The sequence below is a fragment of the Vombatus ursinus genome, unplaced genomic scaffold, assembly GCF_900497805.2.
Source record: "Vombatus ursinus unplaced genomic scaffold, bare-nosed wombat genome assembly UNPS02014959.1, whole genome shotgun sequence".
Classification (NCBI taxonomy): domain Eukaryota; kingdom Metazoa; phylum Chordata; class Mammalia; order Diprotodontia; family Vombatidae; genus Vombatus; species Vombatus ursinus.
The window spans coordinates 7,031,530-7,048,974 of NW_020954737.1; the positions used below are offsets into that span (position 1 = coordinate 7,031,530).

The following is a 17,445-nucleotide window of genomic DNA, read 5'->3' on the forward strand; positions in this document are numbered from 1 at the left end:
AAAGGCTATTGAGGTATGAAGAGCTATTCTCTCTACACTAAAAGGCACTAGTCTATATTATTTTAATTAATATCTACTTTTTATACTTTTTTTGTTTCTTCTCTTGTAATCAAGGCGTTAACTGTCATTTCTATTTTATTTTATTTTTTATTTTATTTTTCAATTGGGCAATGGGGGTTAAGTGACTTGCCCAGGGTCGCACAGCTAGTAAGTGTTATGTGTCTGAGGTCAAATTTGAATTCAGGTCCTCCTGAATCCAGGGCCAGTGCTCTATCCACTGCACCACCAAGCTGCCCCACATTTTTATTTATTTTTTTTTATTTCAGTTAGCTGTCATTTCTCACAGCTGTACATGTACCTGCCTCTATAGGTACCTACCTGATTTTACTTCTAATTTGCTGCTTCTAATTAACTAACTAAACAAATTAGTGAGCTTCTTAGTACTATGCTTATATATGAGCAAAGAGTCTGAGAGAGTGCTCAAGAGGCTATCCCAAAGAGCAAAGTATGTTATCTTTATGGTGTCTATTTTGACTACACTTTTGCTTACTTCCTAATTTTTGGTCACATTTAGGATAATTGAGGCTGTCAAATAAGTGACTAATATTATCATATACAAATATAGGTATGTTCAGAAAGGATGCACTTTCTGAAACAGTAAAAATTTAACATCTTTCTGAGGGAAGAGAGCTAAAATAAAAACAATGAAGAATAAAATCAGGAATACACCAAGATATTTACATTTCTCAGTCTCATGTATCTCTTTAGTCTTTGTCACAATCTCTTTAAAAAAGTAATTTTATAAATTATGCAGTAAATTTAGTGCTGCCTTTCCCAGATATTTTTAAAGTTCAAACTGCATTATTACTCTAAGACTTGCCTAAATATCAAATGTCATATTTAAATTATTTAAAACAAAAAAAGTTGCTCCATTTATAGAATTACATATTTGGCATTTACAAGATTCCAAATGTATTTTACACACAAATAACAAAAATTTTTGATAGGATTTTTGTGACATCTTAGTAATAGGTAGTTAGCTAGAATCAAATCCTGAATACTAACTTTTTAGATGAAGCACTAACAGAATACTTTTAAAAGCAAATAAATGCATACGAAGTACTTTTTACTTATGCCCTTTTGTATTAGTCTCAAACATATTATAAATATTTCTACAGAATACTTATCAAAATAATATATTTCTGAAAGTTTAAGATTTCTTTAAATCCATCCCTTAATTAAAATGTACTTATTCTGGCATTCTCATAGATGATTTTCAAAAGACAGTATAGAAACTGATGTATAAAGTGGGCAAGATTTCTTTTTTTTTAATGTGCTTTGAGAAAGTGAATGATTTATAAATTAGAATAAGTCTGAGTAATAACAGGAAGATTTAGAATTAATGAGTTTTCCCCCTTTACAAAATTTAAGTCAGATAAGAACTTTATATACCAACTCAAAATCAGGAAATTGGTTTTAAAGAAAAGTATTGCAGAATTATCACATCATTTATATATAAATTTTTCTTTCTTATTTCTATCACTCTGCTAAATTTCTAACACACTACTACTATATATGAACATTATACTTGTTGGCATTATGGGGTCTTTTCCTTTTTTCAAATTTAACCAAATCAGCTAATAAAAGACATTTAAATTCTTATTCTTGGATAATAACCAGGGTTAGACTAGTTCAACCTATGATGTAAGGCACTCTCAAGATGACTAGGGGGCAAAGTTTCTAGGCTGAAGACATGGGAAGATGCTAAGAATCAGTGAAACAATAAGTTTTCTTCATTTTCTGTAGTTGTGAATTTAGAGCCAGAATGAAGTAAAGTTAGCATTGGGCCACCAATAATCGCCTCAATTTTTTGCTAGCACAATCTGACCGTGATGACAACCTAAAATCTCTTTTCAGAAATATACATACACACATACATATGAGAGTATGTGTATACAAGTATGTATGTGGGAGGCGGGGTTCATGTGCCATTTATTTCCCTCTCTCTACCTAAGCTGCATTAATAACATGTTCCAAAACGCCTGTGGGACCTATCCCAAACATAAAATCTAATGACTAGATGGAAAAACCCAAGAAGGCCTGAATTTGCCTAGGTCACCAAGAAAGTCTTAATCTAAAATTAGTAGAATGTCTTTTTTAGGAATCGCTTCTTTAAGCTTTCATTATATGCAGAAAATAATAGCAATGTGCCAGTGGACAGATGAAATGAGACTAAGATGACTTATTTGTACCCTGCTGAGGATGTAAAGCCAGACCATGTCCTATAAAAATTTTTTTACCTTCCATGAAGAGTTTGCTATGGATAGGACTTTAATAATTAGAATTAAAAAAAAAAGGGACATGATTGTTAAACAAAAGGTCAACATGTACTAAAAACAATGAACTGTAGTGAGAAAAATTCTTCACTGCTTTTCAACTATTTCCTGATAGGACTAAATTCCAGATACGGTCTTAACACAAACAAGTAACAATGCAAATATGCAAAGAACTTCATTGATGTTACTTTTAAATTTTTACCAAAATGCTAGGTATAAAATCTCTCTTGTTACAAAATTAATTCACAATTATTACCTTTAGCTGGAACCCTGTTTCATTCACTGTCTCCTTCCAGTTATTTTCCTAAAAAACAAAGCTATATTTTAGTTGTCATAATTATTACAAAACAAACCAAAAACACACAGTGCTAATACTTCAAGCAAAAAAAAAAAAATTCTTCCCAGGAAGAGGTAGTAAAAAGAAAAATCCCAGAGCAGGTAGGTAGCGCAGTGGATAGACCACTTCCCCTGGATTCAGGAGGACCTGAGTTCAAATCCAGCCTCAGACACATAACACTTACTAGCTGTGAGACCCTGGGCAAGTCACTTAAAAAGTACTTGTTACTTGAAAAAAAAAAAAAAAAAAGAAATCCTTGATTTAAAAATTAAACACTCTATCACCATCCAGATTCCAAAAGAACCTCTTGAGGAAGACCCAAATTCTTATAGATCTATATTCTAAATGACTGCATCAGGAAAAGCAGGAGACATAGAATATTTTCTATTAACTAGGCAATATTAATAAATACCTTCAGTAGTTCAAGGAACTCAAAGCTTCAGCAAAAAACAATGATGCAGTACACTCATAAAAAAAAAATCACCCAGGCAAAGATGCTTCTAAATGTCTCCAGAAAATAAAAGGACTAAATGTGATGCAAAATAAAATACCTGTGTTAAAAACAAGTAGAAAATTTTGTCTTCAGAAAGGACAGAATGGGAAGCCACTCTTAAAAGAAAATTTTCCAAACCAACTCTTCGTCTTTCCACAAAATCAGGATCCATGTTGTCTGCAGAGAGTTTATGCCAAACAAATTCTGCCTATGTAAATAAATCAATTACTAATTAAGAATAGCTTCAAAGCTAAATAGAATTAAAAGCAAAACCAAAAGAATATACTCTATAAATGAAGTTTAAATAAACTCTATAAATGAAGTTCACTTTAAATATCAATACAACTCGGGTCAAAACACTGGACAACAATGGCACCAACCTCTAAAGTAAACATACATCCTTTCTTTTAATCAATGGTAAACTACTAAGGTGTAAAGATGTATATACCATCAGTCAAGCTCACTTGTTTATGCTCACCTGCTGTACTGTTTTGGGGGATGGTACACTGTAAGGGAAGCAACTCAGAATACGCTAGGGTTTTAGATAACGTGTCAAGACAAAATTTACCAAAAAGAATGAAATGGAAATATATGTTACAGAAGCAAAACACTATCAACTTCTTACCCTCTTTTCAGGCAGAGGTGGGACAACAATATGTGGATAGTAAACTAGCAAATAGTTTCTCAATAATTCAAACTCGCTATACCGTCTCCAAAGAGAGTCTGTAAGAACACTCTGGCCATCACTTGGTTCAACTGATCTAAAAAGGAAATAAAAAAGGGAATGTTAAAAAAAAGATAACTTCAGAACTTACCACAAAACCCATTTGAACTCATGTGAGACAAAACCTCAAAAAAAAAGTTAATAAGGACTCCTTAATAAAGACATTGTAAAATACCCTTAAAAACAACTCAGTTAATCTAAAAGAATAGATTTCAGAATATGGTAAAAGCTCATTTATCTAGAGTTCTTTCCATGGATGTCTCTATCACTAGAGCAAAATAATTATAACTGACTTTTATAAAGACCAAGATAATTTCAAATTGGGATTTCAAAATCGCAATTCAAATAAACCCAATCCATGAAAATACACAGTTCTAGCAAAGTGTTAAAATAACTTTCAAAAGAGATAATCAAAGTTCAATTCTAACTTTACCCAATATCCAGGTCAAGCTATCTATATATAGACATATTTTTTTTTTAAATGGTACAAATCACTAATAAATAGAGAAATGAAGGCTAAAGCAACTCAGAGGCTCCACGTCACAGCTAACACAGTGGCAAATTGACGAAATGATAAACATTGGAGGGGCTGTATGAAAACAGGTATAAAGATGTGATGCTAGTAGAGTTATGGATTGGAATTGCCATAGTGGAAAGCAACTGAGAACTATGACCAAGATGTTCCTAGAGTGTGCATATCTTTTAACTAAGAAGTACACTACTAGGCCTGAACCTCAGAGATCAAAGAAAGAGGAAAAGGTCCCATGTGTAAAAAAATATTTATAGCAGTTCTTTTTTGTAATAGCAAAGAACTGGAAACTAAGGAGGTATCCACTGGCTAGGGAATGGCTGAACAAATTTTAGTGTATTAATGTAATGGAAAATTATTGGGCTGTAAGAAATGATGAAAGAGATGATTTTAGAGAAACCTGAGAAAACCTGTATGAACTCATGCACAGAGTGAAGTAAGTAGAACCAGGAAAACAATTTATATCATAACAAGACCATAAAAAATGAACAATTTTTAAATTTTAAGTTTAAGAAGGTTAACGGTATCCTATAGAAACTTAAGAATTCAGACCAACTCAATGATCAGTCATGACATATCTATGATGAATAATACTACCCACCTCCAGAGGTGATGGACTACATAATGCAGAATGAGACACACATTTTTACTTGGCCAATATGGACATTTGTTTTGCGTGACTATACGTACTTATGAAGGAGAAGGTGGGGAGAAAAAAATATGTATATGTGCATGCATACACAAACACACACACACACACATATTAAAAATAAGCCATGGAATAAAACAGAAATCTTGTTATGTAAATTAAAGCAATACATTTAAAAAATAACAATAAACAATAAAATGGGAAAAACAAAGACTATAGCTTCCGTATTACAAACATATAAAAGTTCTTAATATACAACCAGTCTTAAAAAATATTCTCACAAAGTTCAGTTGACAGCAGGTTTAGGTTTTAAATACATCTGGGCTAACACCAAGGTCAAATTATTTCATTTTGGTGCCAACAGGATTCACATTTGCCACACAGCCAAACAGATAGTATATATTATGACCCAGGAACATTACACTTGAGATACAGTATGTCTGCTTTAGAATGCTAATTACAAATAGATTAAAAACATATAAATTATAACTAACTCTTATAGCACTATGTACCCTAAGGGAATCTTTTTTAAATGGACTCTACACTTAGCTGCATTTTATTTAAACTGGTAAGAATAAGTCCTTAGTAAACTGTTCATGCAGCTTCCTATCCACAAAAATTGTGTACTGGGGTAGGAACAGGCAAGTTGAGGTTTGCCATTAGAAATATGAACACAAGGGAAAAAAACTAGTGAAGAAAACTTAGCAGTGGGTTACTGTAGCTGTTCATTCATTTAACATTTACTGAATTATGTATAAGATTCAAACAACATTGTGCTAACCTTTAGTTATTTTAGGATGAACATTAAATAGTTTTTTTCCCTATACAGGATATCATTAACCTTCTTAAACTGCTTCCCCCTCCTAATCTGGAGACAGTATACACATCCAGTTTCTAACAAATTTCAACAGCTTACTCAGTGGAGCAAGCTCCTATCCCTATATCCTCCCTACTTCCCTGTTACTTTAGGTACTTTCCTCACTCTCACACTTACCCGAAGAGAACGCTGGATTTAGAAATCAAAAAACCTGGCTGAAAATCACAACTCTGCTATGTCTATTAACATGGGAGTATTTAGGTCCTATACAAGTACCAACTTATTTCTTAACATCCAACATATAAATTAACATGAACAAAACATTCTGTACCATCTTGAGACTGAGAAGAAAAAGAGAACAAAAATGATTCTTCAGACCACAGCATTTCCTTCTTACTGGGCAGCCAAGGGTCAGTGTAGGGTTTCACTCAAGAGACGTTTCAAGTATTTTTCTAGTGAATTCCTTTCCTATTAGCCTGTCAACTTAAATGGTATCAAACCTATACATAGGGCAGTATGGTACAACAGAAAGAGCACTAGCTCCGGAGTCAGAGGACCTGGATTCAAATCCCGACACTGACAATTACTGTGGGAGAGTCATTTAACCTCTTAGGTCCCTTCCAGTTCTAGACATGACACTATATCATAGGTTGAATCTCTTTGTAGGTTAACCAGAAAACCCAATCATCTTTTGTATTATTACTATAGAAAAAAAATGTGTTCTAAATTAAAAAAAAAAAACTTTTAATTTTTAGAACACATTTTGGGGATCTTCTACTACCACCAAAAGAATGTATTCTCCAAGAGTTGCTATTTCTTTCAGGAAACACATTAATTAAAAAAGTCTCAGCTGCTTAAAGCCTTAGAGATTTTCCTCCACTATTTCTTTAGTTTTTACCTTTTTGTCACAACCTAAGCCCTAGTCAATCTCTATTTGTTCCTATAAATTTCTACCTTGCACACTTTAAGACTTCTATTTGTAAGCTGGTCCATGCTCCAACGGATGACCCTAGCACACTTTCACATACGACCGGAATCAGGTTTGAGCAAAGTATGTATATGTCAAAAGACTATGTCCTCATATAATCCACTCTACACAAACCAAAAAAAGGAAAACCTTTCCCACAAAACACTAACATTTTGAAAAACGTGCTGAAGCATTAGGAACAAATTCAAATAGTTAATTGAAATATTATATCTGAAAAAGATGCTTTTTTGTTAAACACGACTTGCAACTTTTATAACCCACCTTGTCTCAATGAGGTAAGCTGTATAAGTTTCTTGCATGTTCATGGCATTTCTTCCAGTCCTTTTTTCTGCTTCTGAAACAGTAATTTCAACTTTCTTCGACCAAAAACTACCTCCTGTCATCTAACCAAAACCAAGGGGAAAAAATAAAATTTTCACAATGGTAACAAAGAAAAACAAACACATAATGCAGGAACAAAGTGAAGCCATTTTTGAGACTTAAGTATAAAACCTTTCAGATTATAAGCATAAATTTTTCAGACTAGTTTGTTTTGTCTTTTATAAGAATAATTCTTATGCCCTTGTTTTTGGCTGATAAACTATTAGCTCTTCTCCCTTCCCCATCCACTCCTCTCTCTTCTCCTTTCCTTTCCTCTCTTGTCCCCACGTGGGGTATCATGGCCTTACCTGAGGGTGTTCTGCCCAAAGGAAGGTAAATTTTGATGGTTGAAACCTACCCAGTTATCTTGAGGTTTACTGCCTAGATTTCTTTCTTAAAGACCATGCCTTAAACCCAATGCACTCTGGTTCTCATAGACTGGCCAACAATAAGTCCCTGCCCAAGCACCACTTAATGGTTATTTTGGGGCCCTGACAGCTCAGAGTGAAAGTAAATAGTAATTGTTTCTCTTTGGCTAGTAACCCTGAGGGTCTTCCCCGCCCAGTTTGGTCATCCCTCGACTTCACTTCTTAAACAGGCCTAAACAGGCCTTGCCTCACTCAAAGTGAGAACCAGGAAAGACCTATGCTTAAAAAGTCCAAGGTCTCCTACTATCCTGGGCCATCTCCAGTACTCTTGATCTAGATCGAGCCAGACCCAGAAGCCTCTGGAGGAGAAAATGAGGCTGGTGACTTTGCATAGCCCTCCCTCACTTAAATCTAATTCAGATGCAAGTCATGTCACCATCTTCTTGATGTCATGGTACTCTTCAAGAATGAAGAATCAACCACACACACACATTAGCACTTGGCAGTTATATTACTATCATTAATGGATTAGACATACAATAAATTTTTTTGAAACCTAATTATCACTTACCATGTTTTCAGTTACTAAAATTAAATGATTCAAATCACTGACCAAAATTAGAAATCCTCTTTATTGCTATGAAAGTGTACATAAAAATGTATAAATCTTCCTTGGCCTAATCAAAGTTGGTAAGATTTGTGACACAGTATTTACAAATGATAAATGATTCTTATAAGTATCAATTTTAAACTTATTAAAGCAATTTATCTTTCCTCACAACAACTACAACAAAAGCTGGGACTCGCAGAAGTTCAGATAAAAACCATATTCACCAGAAAAGAAGGTTTTCCCCTACTCTCCACAAATAGCATAACAATCAGGGTAGTCTTACATTCCAGTTAAGTTTTTGCAAATTGTGCTGCAACAGTTAACAGGGATAAGTCACTGCACCCACTCTGGGCATCCTGTCCTCTGCTCTCCCCATTCTGAAATTCTAACTGGTGAGTATAAATTCAGCCAACCCACTGTATCTTCCTTGGAACTCTCCGACACACGTTCCTTTCCCAGGAAACTCATCATTAGGAAATTTCATTATCTGTAAGATTGAGTACAACTGGTTGCATCAGTACCCTCAGCCCTTTTGATAAGACCTTCTGCCTGGAGGGCAAGGCTTGGCAAAGAGTAGGCACTTAATGAATGTGTATTGACTGACTGTTATTGCCAACAGGAGGTACAAAGGTACAAAGGCATAGCAGTGGGAGATGCAATGTCATGCATGAGGAACCACAAGATGGTCAATTTGGATGGATCACAGTATCTGTAGAGAGCAATAATGTTCAACAAGGCTAGAAAGGTATGTGGGTTAAGGGTGTGAAAGACTTTAAATGCCTAACAGGAGTATATTTGATCCTGAAGGTGATCAATGAATGAATGAAAGAAAATTAATTTCTTAAGTGCTCAGTATATGTTAAGCATTGTACCCAACACTTGGAATAAAAACAGAAAAAGCTAGATAGTCCTTCCTCTCAGAGTTCACAATTGGTAGAGACAACACATAAAAAACTGGCAAGGCACATGAAAAAGCCCTTAAGTCCTAAGGTTACAATAGCAGATCAGAGGGCAAGGCCCAGGAGTGTTTAGGAAATAGAAGCAGGGCAGGATCTGCAGGACCTTAGGAGGCAGTGAAAGGCCAAATGCTAAGCCCAGTAAACCATTACCTGAAAGATCAGAGTTGGTAACTCCCATCTAATCTAAACCATAACAAGTAAAGGAAGGACGACTCCCTCACCCTCTAATGGTGGCAGATCTTCTGGCCCCTAGCTGTCCAAGATAGGTCCTGGGAAGTCACTAGTGGAAGGTATCCATTAGAATTTACTAAGTAAGGGAGTGACATGGTCAGTCTTGCATTTTAGAACAGTCAATCTGGCAACAGTGTGAAGGATGGATTGCAATTAGGAGGTTATGAAAATTGCCTAGAGCACTGCCCTCCAGAGCAAGATGGACCGCAATCCAATCTCACAGCCAATCATGTGTTTGTCTCTTAACACAACTACACCCCTCCATATACGCCATCACTCAATGTTCCCCCACTCTGCCCCCTCTCACCACTGGCCTCTAGTTCTAATCTAATTAGGACCCCGGCACCTACAAAATGCAAAATTCTTTGGTTCCCACCATCATCTCTATACTGTTCCCTTCAGATCACCTCATGGCTACAGCAGGCACCATTGAGTAGGTGGGCTCTGTGCTCTGGGGCTTCTGATGGGAGAGCATGACCATCCTTCTAAGCTCCCAGCTTTTACCACCTTGATATTATCCTTGACTCCTCACTATCCCTTACCCCTACAAACTGTATGATTCACCAAATCTTGCTATTTCTACCTCCATGACATCTCTACTATCTATCCACTTCTCACTGCTCAAAATCCACCAGTTCCTCATTACCTCACCTGGATTACTGCAAAAGCCTCTTAATTGGTCTCCGTACCTCAAATAGCTCTCTTTTCCAATCCATCCTCAACAAAGCCACCAGTGTTTTCTCCTAAAGTTCAAGTTTAACCACATCACTGTTCTACTCAAACTCCACTGGCTCTGAATTGACTCTAGGATCAAATGCTAAAATAAGTAATAATAATAAACTTTACTTCATCCTTTAAAATTTTTTGCTTTTTGTCAAAGTTTTGTAATCTACATAACTATGAGAATTATTACTATATAAATTTTAAAATGAGTAAACATAAATACGTTGACAGTGCATACCAATATGAGTGAGCAATCAAAACATTTTGGATACCACTGGTCTAGGTGAAAGGTAGAAAGGGCCTAAACTAGAATGGTGGCCATGTAAGTAGAGGAAAGGCAACAAAAATGACATTGAGAAAGAAATGACAACATTTGGCAACTGAATGGATATATGGGGTTTGTGAAAGTAAAAAGTCAAAGATGACACTAAAGTTGTAAACTAAGAATGGTAGAGCTCTCAACAGAAATAAGCAAGTTTAAAAGAGAGGTAGATTTTAGGGAAGAGATAATTAATTTAGTTTTGGACATGCTGAGTTGGAGATGACTATGCGAATTCCGCTCTGAAATGTCCAACAGACAGCTAGTGCTGTGAATAAATTAGTTCAACAGAGACACAAGAGTTAGAAATATAAATCTGGAAATCATCAGTATAGAAATGGCAATTAAACCAACCAATGTTAAGCCAATAAGGCCACCATTAGAGAATGCAGAGAGAAAAGGCAGATCAGGAGAGAAACCTAGAGCATATCCACAATTAGGAGTTACAGTACAGTGATGCATAGAAAGAAGTCTGAAAAGCAGGAAGAGAACAAATATACAGCAATTATGAAGACCCTGGGAGGAAAGAGTACCTAAAAGAATGTTAAATGCTACAAAGGAGTCAAGAAAGATGAAGACTGAGAAAAGACCATCATATTTTGCCATTAAAAGAATAATCATGACATTGGGAAAGTCAGTTTCAGTTGAGTGAGATCAGATGCTAGACTACAAAAAGCTTAGAAGAGCATGAGAGTATAAAGCCTGTTCAAAGAATCTGATTGAGAAAGGAAGAATACATATGGTGAGGGAAAGAGGGAGAACAGTGAAGACAATCTGCCAAGGAAGATGAAAGAGGTGGGATCAAAGTGCCATGTTGATGGGCTGGTCTTGGAAAAGAGAATAAAGGATGATACCAAGGAGTTATGAGATGAAGAGAAGAGGGGTGAGCACACTCAATGGTCTCTCCCAGCCCCACGCCCCAATCTTACATGGATCCTGCTAACCTCTCAAGCTCCTACCCATTCCATTTCTCTACCCACTTTTCATTGCCAAACTTGTAAAAAGTATATCTATAATGCCCACTAGCTCATTATCCATCTACTTCTCAACCTCATTCTCCTAGTCATCCATGTTCAAAACATCGGTTATCTTTGGATATAAAGGATGAAAAGAAATAACCAACTAGTTGCCAAATGCTGTTGATTCATTCTCCAAAATCTATTAAATCTGTCATCATCTTTCTATTTTCACTGTCAACACCCTGTTGTAAACTCTGTAAACTTGAGGAAATAATCTTGAGCCTAAGAGGAGGGGAAATTAGTGACTGCTCCCTACACCACCAACCGTCCTTTCAGCCAGGCCTCACACAGATAACACTGAAAGGAGCAGCTCTTGTGGAGAAGGAATCTTCCATCCCTGCCATCACCAAGTGAACTGTCACCTGCAGGTAAATCCAGAGCCCTGTGAATGGCACCGCCCTCAGATTATCAGCCCAGCCCCAAAAGCTGTTTATCCAGGGGAACAATCCTTGTGAAGGGGCTTGCTCTCCCCTACCATCACCAAAACCAACTGCTAATTACAAGCATTGCTCCTCTTCAAAAATGAAGGATAAACAACAAAAAACAAGCAGGCGCGGCAACCCCAACCTCCTCAGCAGCTACAGTTACCTAAGACCCCCAAAAGAAAGTTTTCATGATCAAAGTCCTCAGCACTGTCAAACAGTTCAACATCAGAGCCCAAGATGGTTTTATTGGTGTAAATGAGAGTAAAGGAAGATGCATTACCATTTGCTTTGCCACTGCACCCTGCAGACCACTGGCAGGGCCTTTTTATCTGATTTCTAGCAGAAACCTCCTCATGTGTTATCTCTCCTATTACAATGTGACTTCCTTAAGGGTAGACACAGTCATGCTTATTTATTTGTATCCTCAACTCTGTAAATAATAAGCATTTAGGGAAGGGGAGGAAGAAAAAAAGGAATATTTATATAGGACCTACTACATGCCAGGTACTATGCTAAGTACTTTACAAATATTATCTCGTTTGATCCTCACAAAACCCTTGGAGTTAGGTAGGTGCTATAATTACTCCCATTTTACAGCTGAGGAAACTGAGATATTCAGAGGTTAAGTGACTTGCCCAGGGTCATATAGCTAGTGTCTGAGGCAGGATATGAACGCAGGTCTTCTTGATTCTGGGACCAGTATATCTATCCACTGTACCACCTAGCTGCCTTTAAATAAATGTCTCTAAATGAATTCTAAAAAGTCATTTCATATTCTATCTCAAGCACTTAGCACTGTAGTACATGAGTTTAATAAATGCTTTTTGATTGTATATTGGCTATTAAAATAGCCACTTATCTCTTCTCACCCAAATCATGCATAAGTCTAATTATGCCACTGTCCTGATTACAAGTATTCAATGGCTCCCCACTGCCTAGCTAATAAAATTCCAAACTCCTTGTCTCAGTACTCAAGGCCATCCACACTTACTTTGTCTCACATTATTTCCATTTATTTGCTCTACACTCCAGCTAAAATGAACTACTCAACATTCTTCTCCAGCACCACTCAAGTCATTCACCATCCCAGGAATGTCTCAATACTGTACTATTCCTCCTATAAGGCCCAATTAAAATGCAACCCTCGGCACTGGGCTACCTTCCTTGGGCACTGGGCTACCGTCCTTGATATTATCAATGAATCTAAATGTATCTTTTTCCTCTTTGAACTCTCAGAAGTACTTTGAACCCTTCTCACTCTAACATTCTACCTTGCATTATATCTGTCAAGTTTAATCTCTTCTACTGGACACTGAATTCCTCCAAGTCAGGAAGCAGGGCTTGTTTTCTAGCCTCCATATATGGCACAGTGCTTAGCATACAAATGGGCACAAAAAAAGAGTTGAATTCAACTGAAAAAAAAAATTATGAGTATGGCAAATGAGTAAAAACAGAAAAAAGGCAAAACTGAAGATTTTATTGGCAGACTTTATTTTGGTGGATTCACAAGAGCATGGAATAGAGCCAGATGCAGGAATCTGAACACACCAAAAGTGCTGGAAAATCAGCTTTACCAGAATTAAACTGAAATTTCAAGAAATCAAAGAGAAATAAGTCAAAACTATCATAGGATCACGATGACCAATTTAGAGTTGGTAGAAACCTTAAAGATCATCTAATCCAACCCTTTTATTTTATAAAGTATTAAACTATGTCCTATCAATCAATCAAAAAGTACTGATTAAGTGAACATTTATATGACAGGCACTTTGCTAAGTGCCAGTATGGTCTCAGAATGATTACATGATTTGCCCAAAGTCTCAAAGATGATAAGTGAAACTCAGTTTCTCTGTCTCCAAATTCAGCATTGGGTTGGGTTTTTTTTTTGACTAGATTCAAATAACTTGATTTTATCAAATGTACCTATTAAAAAAAAGTATTACTTTGTATTCTAGAAACATGACTGAATGAAGAACTACAGTTATCTATAGGGACAAATGAAGATGAAATACCATTTTACTTTAACATGCCATCCAATTATACTACTGGGAAAAATAGTTAACATATCTTATTCTAAAAACTTTATGGCATGAAAAAACTGCATGTTATAGTATTATTGGCAGTATTAGGAATGTTATAAACCCCACCATAAGTGATCCTGAAGCATAAAAATCAATGTTGAAAGAACATGTATCAACTTCAATAATGTCTACGTTGCAAGGAAGATACAAAAAGTTTTGATAAGGCACTACCTGCTTTCATAGAATTTCAGTTTTGTGTAACACAATGCACAAATAATCATATTGCAAAACAACATATGATACATAAAAAAGATACAAGGGCAATTATGTGATGTTAGAGAAAGGAAATGTAAATATTAATCAGAAATATGGAGAAAGACTTCATGGAGGTGACATTTAAGGTGGGCTTGAAAAGACAGGCAGAAAGATGTGGCAGCTAGGTGGCATAGTGGATAGAGCATCAACCCTGAAGTCAGGAGGACCCTGGACAAGTCACTTAACCCCAACTGCCTCACCCAAAAATAAAAAAGGTAGAAGAAATATGACAAGGCACCTCACCTACTTCTTTGAAAAGACACTGTCCTATGAATCTTCATATAATGCTTGACTTTTGTTTTTTTTTTCTTTTTGCCTTTTTTTTTTGGTGAGGCAATGGGGATTAAGTGATCTGCCCAGGGTCACACAGCTAGTGTCTGTGTCAAGTGTCTGAGGCCGGATTTGAACTCAGGTCCTCCTGACTCCAAGGCTGGAGCTCTATCCACTGCTTGGCTTTTTAGTTAACGTATCAGGTTGCTAAACTTTTTTTTTCTTATAAAAAAGAATTTTAAAAAATAGAAAAAAAATACACAGAGTAGATCATTAGAAACACAAAACTGGATATATAGGAAGAGGTAAAGCTATAGAGATAAATTTGCTTAGAGTTAGCAAGGATAGAAGAAACCAAAAAAGTACAGTGTAACAGAAAGGGATACAAGTGTCAACACTACAGAGAAGTAAAAGAAAATGAAGACTAAAAAGAGTAATAAGGAGGTAAGTAGATTTGGTAAGAAGCAGGATATTATGTTTAGTACTATGCATAAGTGAAGGAGGATAAAGACTTAAAAAAAAAGGCCATTTGGAAATAGAGATATTATTAGTGGCTTTTGAGAAAACATTTCCCCTGTCTGGGGAGAGGCAGGGAAGAGGAATATATTGGGAAATGTAGCTTATGTAAAAACAAAAGCTATCAATAAAAATTTATTTGAAAAAGGAAAAAAAGTATTTTACAGGTTAAAAAAAAGAATAGGTAACACTTTAAACAGGAAGAGATGAAGGTAATTACAGGCTAATGAATGCTGAATGATGAACAATGACAGAGAAATGTAAAAGCATGGAGTATGTACAAGAGAGAGAATCACATAGTTTAACCTGGCCACAGTCTACAATACATGAAGGAAAGTAGTGTGGGATAAGGCCAGGCAAGAAGTGTGGTGGTGACAGGCTGTGGAGGACCTCAGAATCAGGCAAAAGAAAAGATTCTTTGGGGGTCTTTTTTGGGGAAGAGGTAGGAAGTGTTGAGTTTAGCTTTAGGCATCTGACTTTGAGGTTCCAATACACAAACAGAGTAGATCATTAGAAACACAAAACTGGATATATAGGAAGAGGTAAAGCTATAGAGATAAATTTGCTTAGAGTTAGCAAGGATAGAAAGAAAAGCATAAACAGGGGAGAAAAAAGGATGGAGAAAAAGACACAGATAGTAATCATAACTGTGAATGTGAATGGGATGAACTCTCCCATAAAACCGAAGCAGATAGCAGAATGGGTTAAAAACCATAATCCTACAATATGTTGTTGACAGGAAACACATCTGAAAAAGAGTGACACATACAGGGTAAAGGTAAAAGTCTGGAGCAAAATGTGCTATGCTTCAGCTGAAGTGAAAAAAGCAGGGGTAGCAATCCTGATCTCAGACAAAGCAAAAGCAAAAATAGATCTTACCAAAAGAGATAAGGAAGGAAACTATATCCTGCTAAAAGGCACCATAGACAATGAAATAATATCATTACTAAACATATATGCACCAAATGGTATAGCATCCAGATTCTTAGAGGAGAAGTTCAGGGAGCTACAGGAAGAAACAGACAGCAAAACTATACTAGTGGGGGACCTCAACCTCCCCCTCTCTGAACTAGATAAATCTAACCACAAAATAAACAAGAAAGAAGTTAAGGAGGTAAATAGAACATTAAAAAAGTTAGGTATGATAGATCTCTGGAGAAAACTGAATGGGGATAGAAAGGAATATACTTTTTTCTTGGCGGTACATGGCACATACACAAAAATTGACCATGTACTAGGGCATAAAAACCTCACAATCCAATGCAGAAAGGCAGAAATATTAAATGCATCCTTTTCAGATGATGCAATAAAAATTACATGTAATAAAGGGCCATGGAAAGATAAACTAAAAAATAATTGGAAACTAAATAATCTAATCCTAAAAAATGATTGGGTCAAACAACAAATCATAGAAACAATCAATAATTTCATTCAAGAGAATGAGAATAATGAGACAACATACCAAAACTTAAGGGACGCAACAAAAGCAGTTCTTAGGGGAAATTTTATATCTCTAAATGCTTACATAAATAAAATAGAAAAAGAGGAGATCAATGAATTGGGCATACAACTAAAAAAAACTAGAAAAAGAACAAATTAAAAATCCTCAATTAAACACCAAATTAGAAATATTGAAAACCAAAGGAAAAATAAATAAAATTGAAATTAAGAAAATTATTGAACTAATAAATAAAACTAAGAGCTGGTTTTATGAAAAAAAAACATAAAATAGATAAACCTTTGGTTAATCTAATTAAAAAAAAAAGAAGAAAAGCAAATTACTAGGATCAAGAATGACAAGGGTGAAGCTACCACCAACGAAAAGGAAATTAAAACAACAATTAGGAATTATTTTGCCCAACTATATGTCAACAAATTTGACAATCTTAGTGAAATGGATACATATTTACAAAAATATAAATTGCCCAGATTAACAGAAGAGGAGGTAAAATACTTAAATAACTCCATCTCAGAAAAAGAAATTCAACAAGCCATTGATGAACTCCCTAGGAAAAAATCTCTGGGGCCAGACGGATTTACATTTGAATTCTATCAAACATTTAAAGAACAATTAATTCCAATACTATATAGACTATTTGGTAAAATAGGTGAAGAAGGAATCTTAAATCCTTTTTATGATACAAATATGGTGCTGATACCTAAACCAGGAAGAGTCAAAACAGAGAAAGAAAATTATAGACCAATCTCTCTAATGAATATAGATGCAAAAATTTTAAATAAAATATTAGCAAATAGATTACAGCAACTTATCACAAGAATCACTATGACCAGGCAGGATTTACACCAGGAATGCAGGGCTGGTTCAATATAAGGAAAACTATCAGCATAATTCATCATATCAACACCAAAACTAACAGAAACCACATGATCATCTCAATAGATGCAGAAAAAAATACAACACCCATTCCTATTAAA

At 35.6% G+C, this 17,445-nt stretch overlaps 1 protein-coding gene across 1 annotated transcript in view; it reads right to left on the bottom strand.

Annotated features, from left to right (window-relative positions):
• SNX4 (sorting nexin 4) overlaps nt 1–17,445 on the bottom strand; it is an 80,511-nt gene that overhangs the window by 47,196 nt on the left and 15,870 nt on the right. Inside the window, exons 2-5 of the mRNA XM_027845286.1 lie at nt 7,135–7,256; nt 3,792–3,927; nt 3,225–3,374; nt 2,593–2,640 (exon numbers count right to left, since the gene is read on the bottom strand). Coding sequence (XP_027701087.1) covers nt 2,593–2,640; nt 3,225–3,374; nt 3,792–3,927; nt 7,135–7,256 — 456 coding nt within the window. The remainder of the gene's footprint in view (nt 1–2,592; nt 2,641–3,224; nt 3,375–3,791; nt 3,928–7,134; nt 7,257–17,445) is intronic.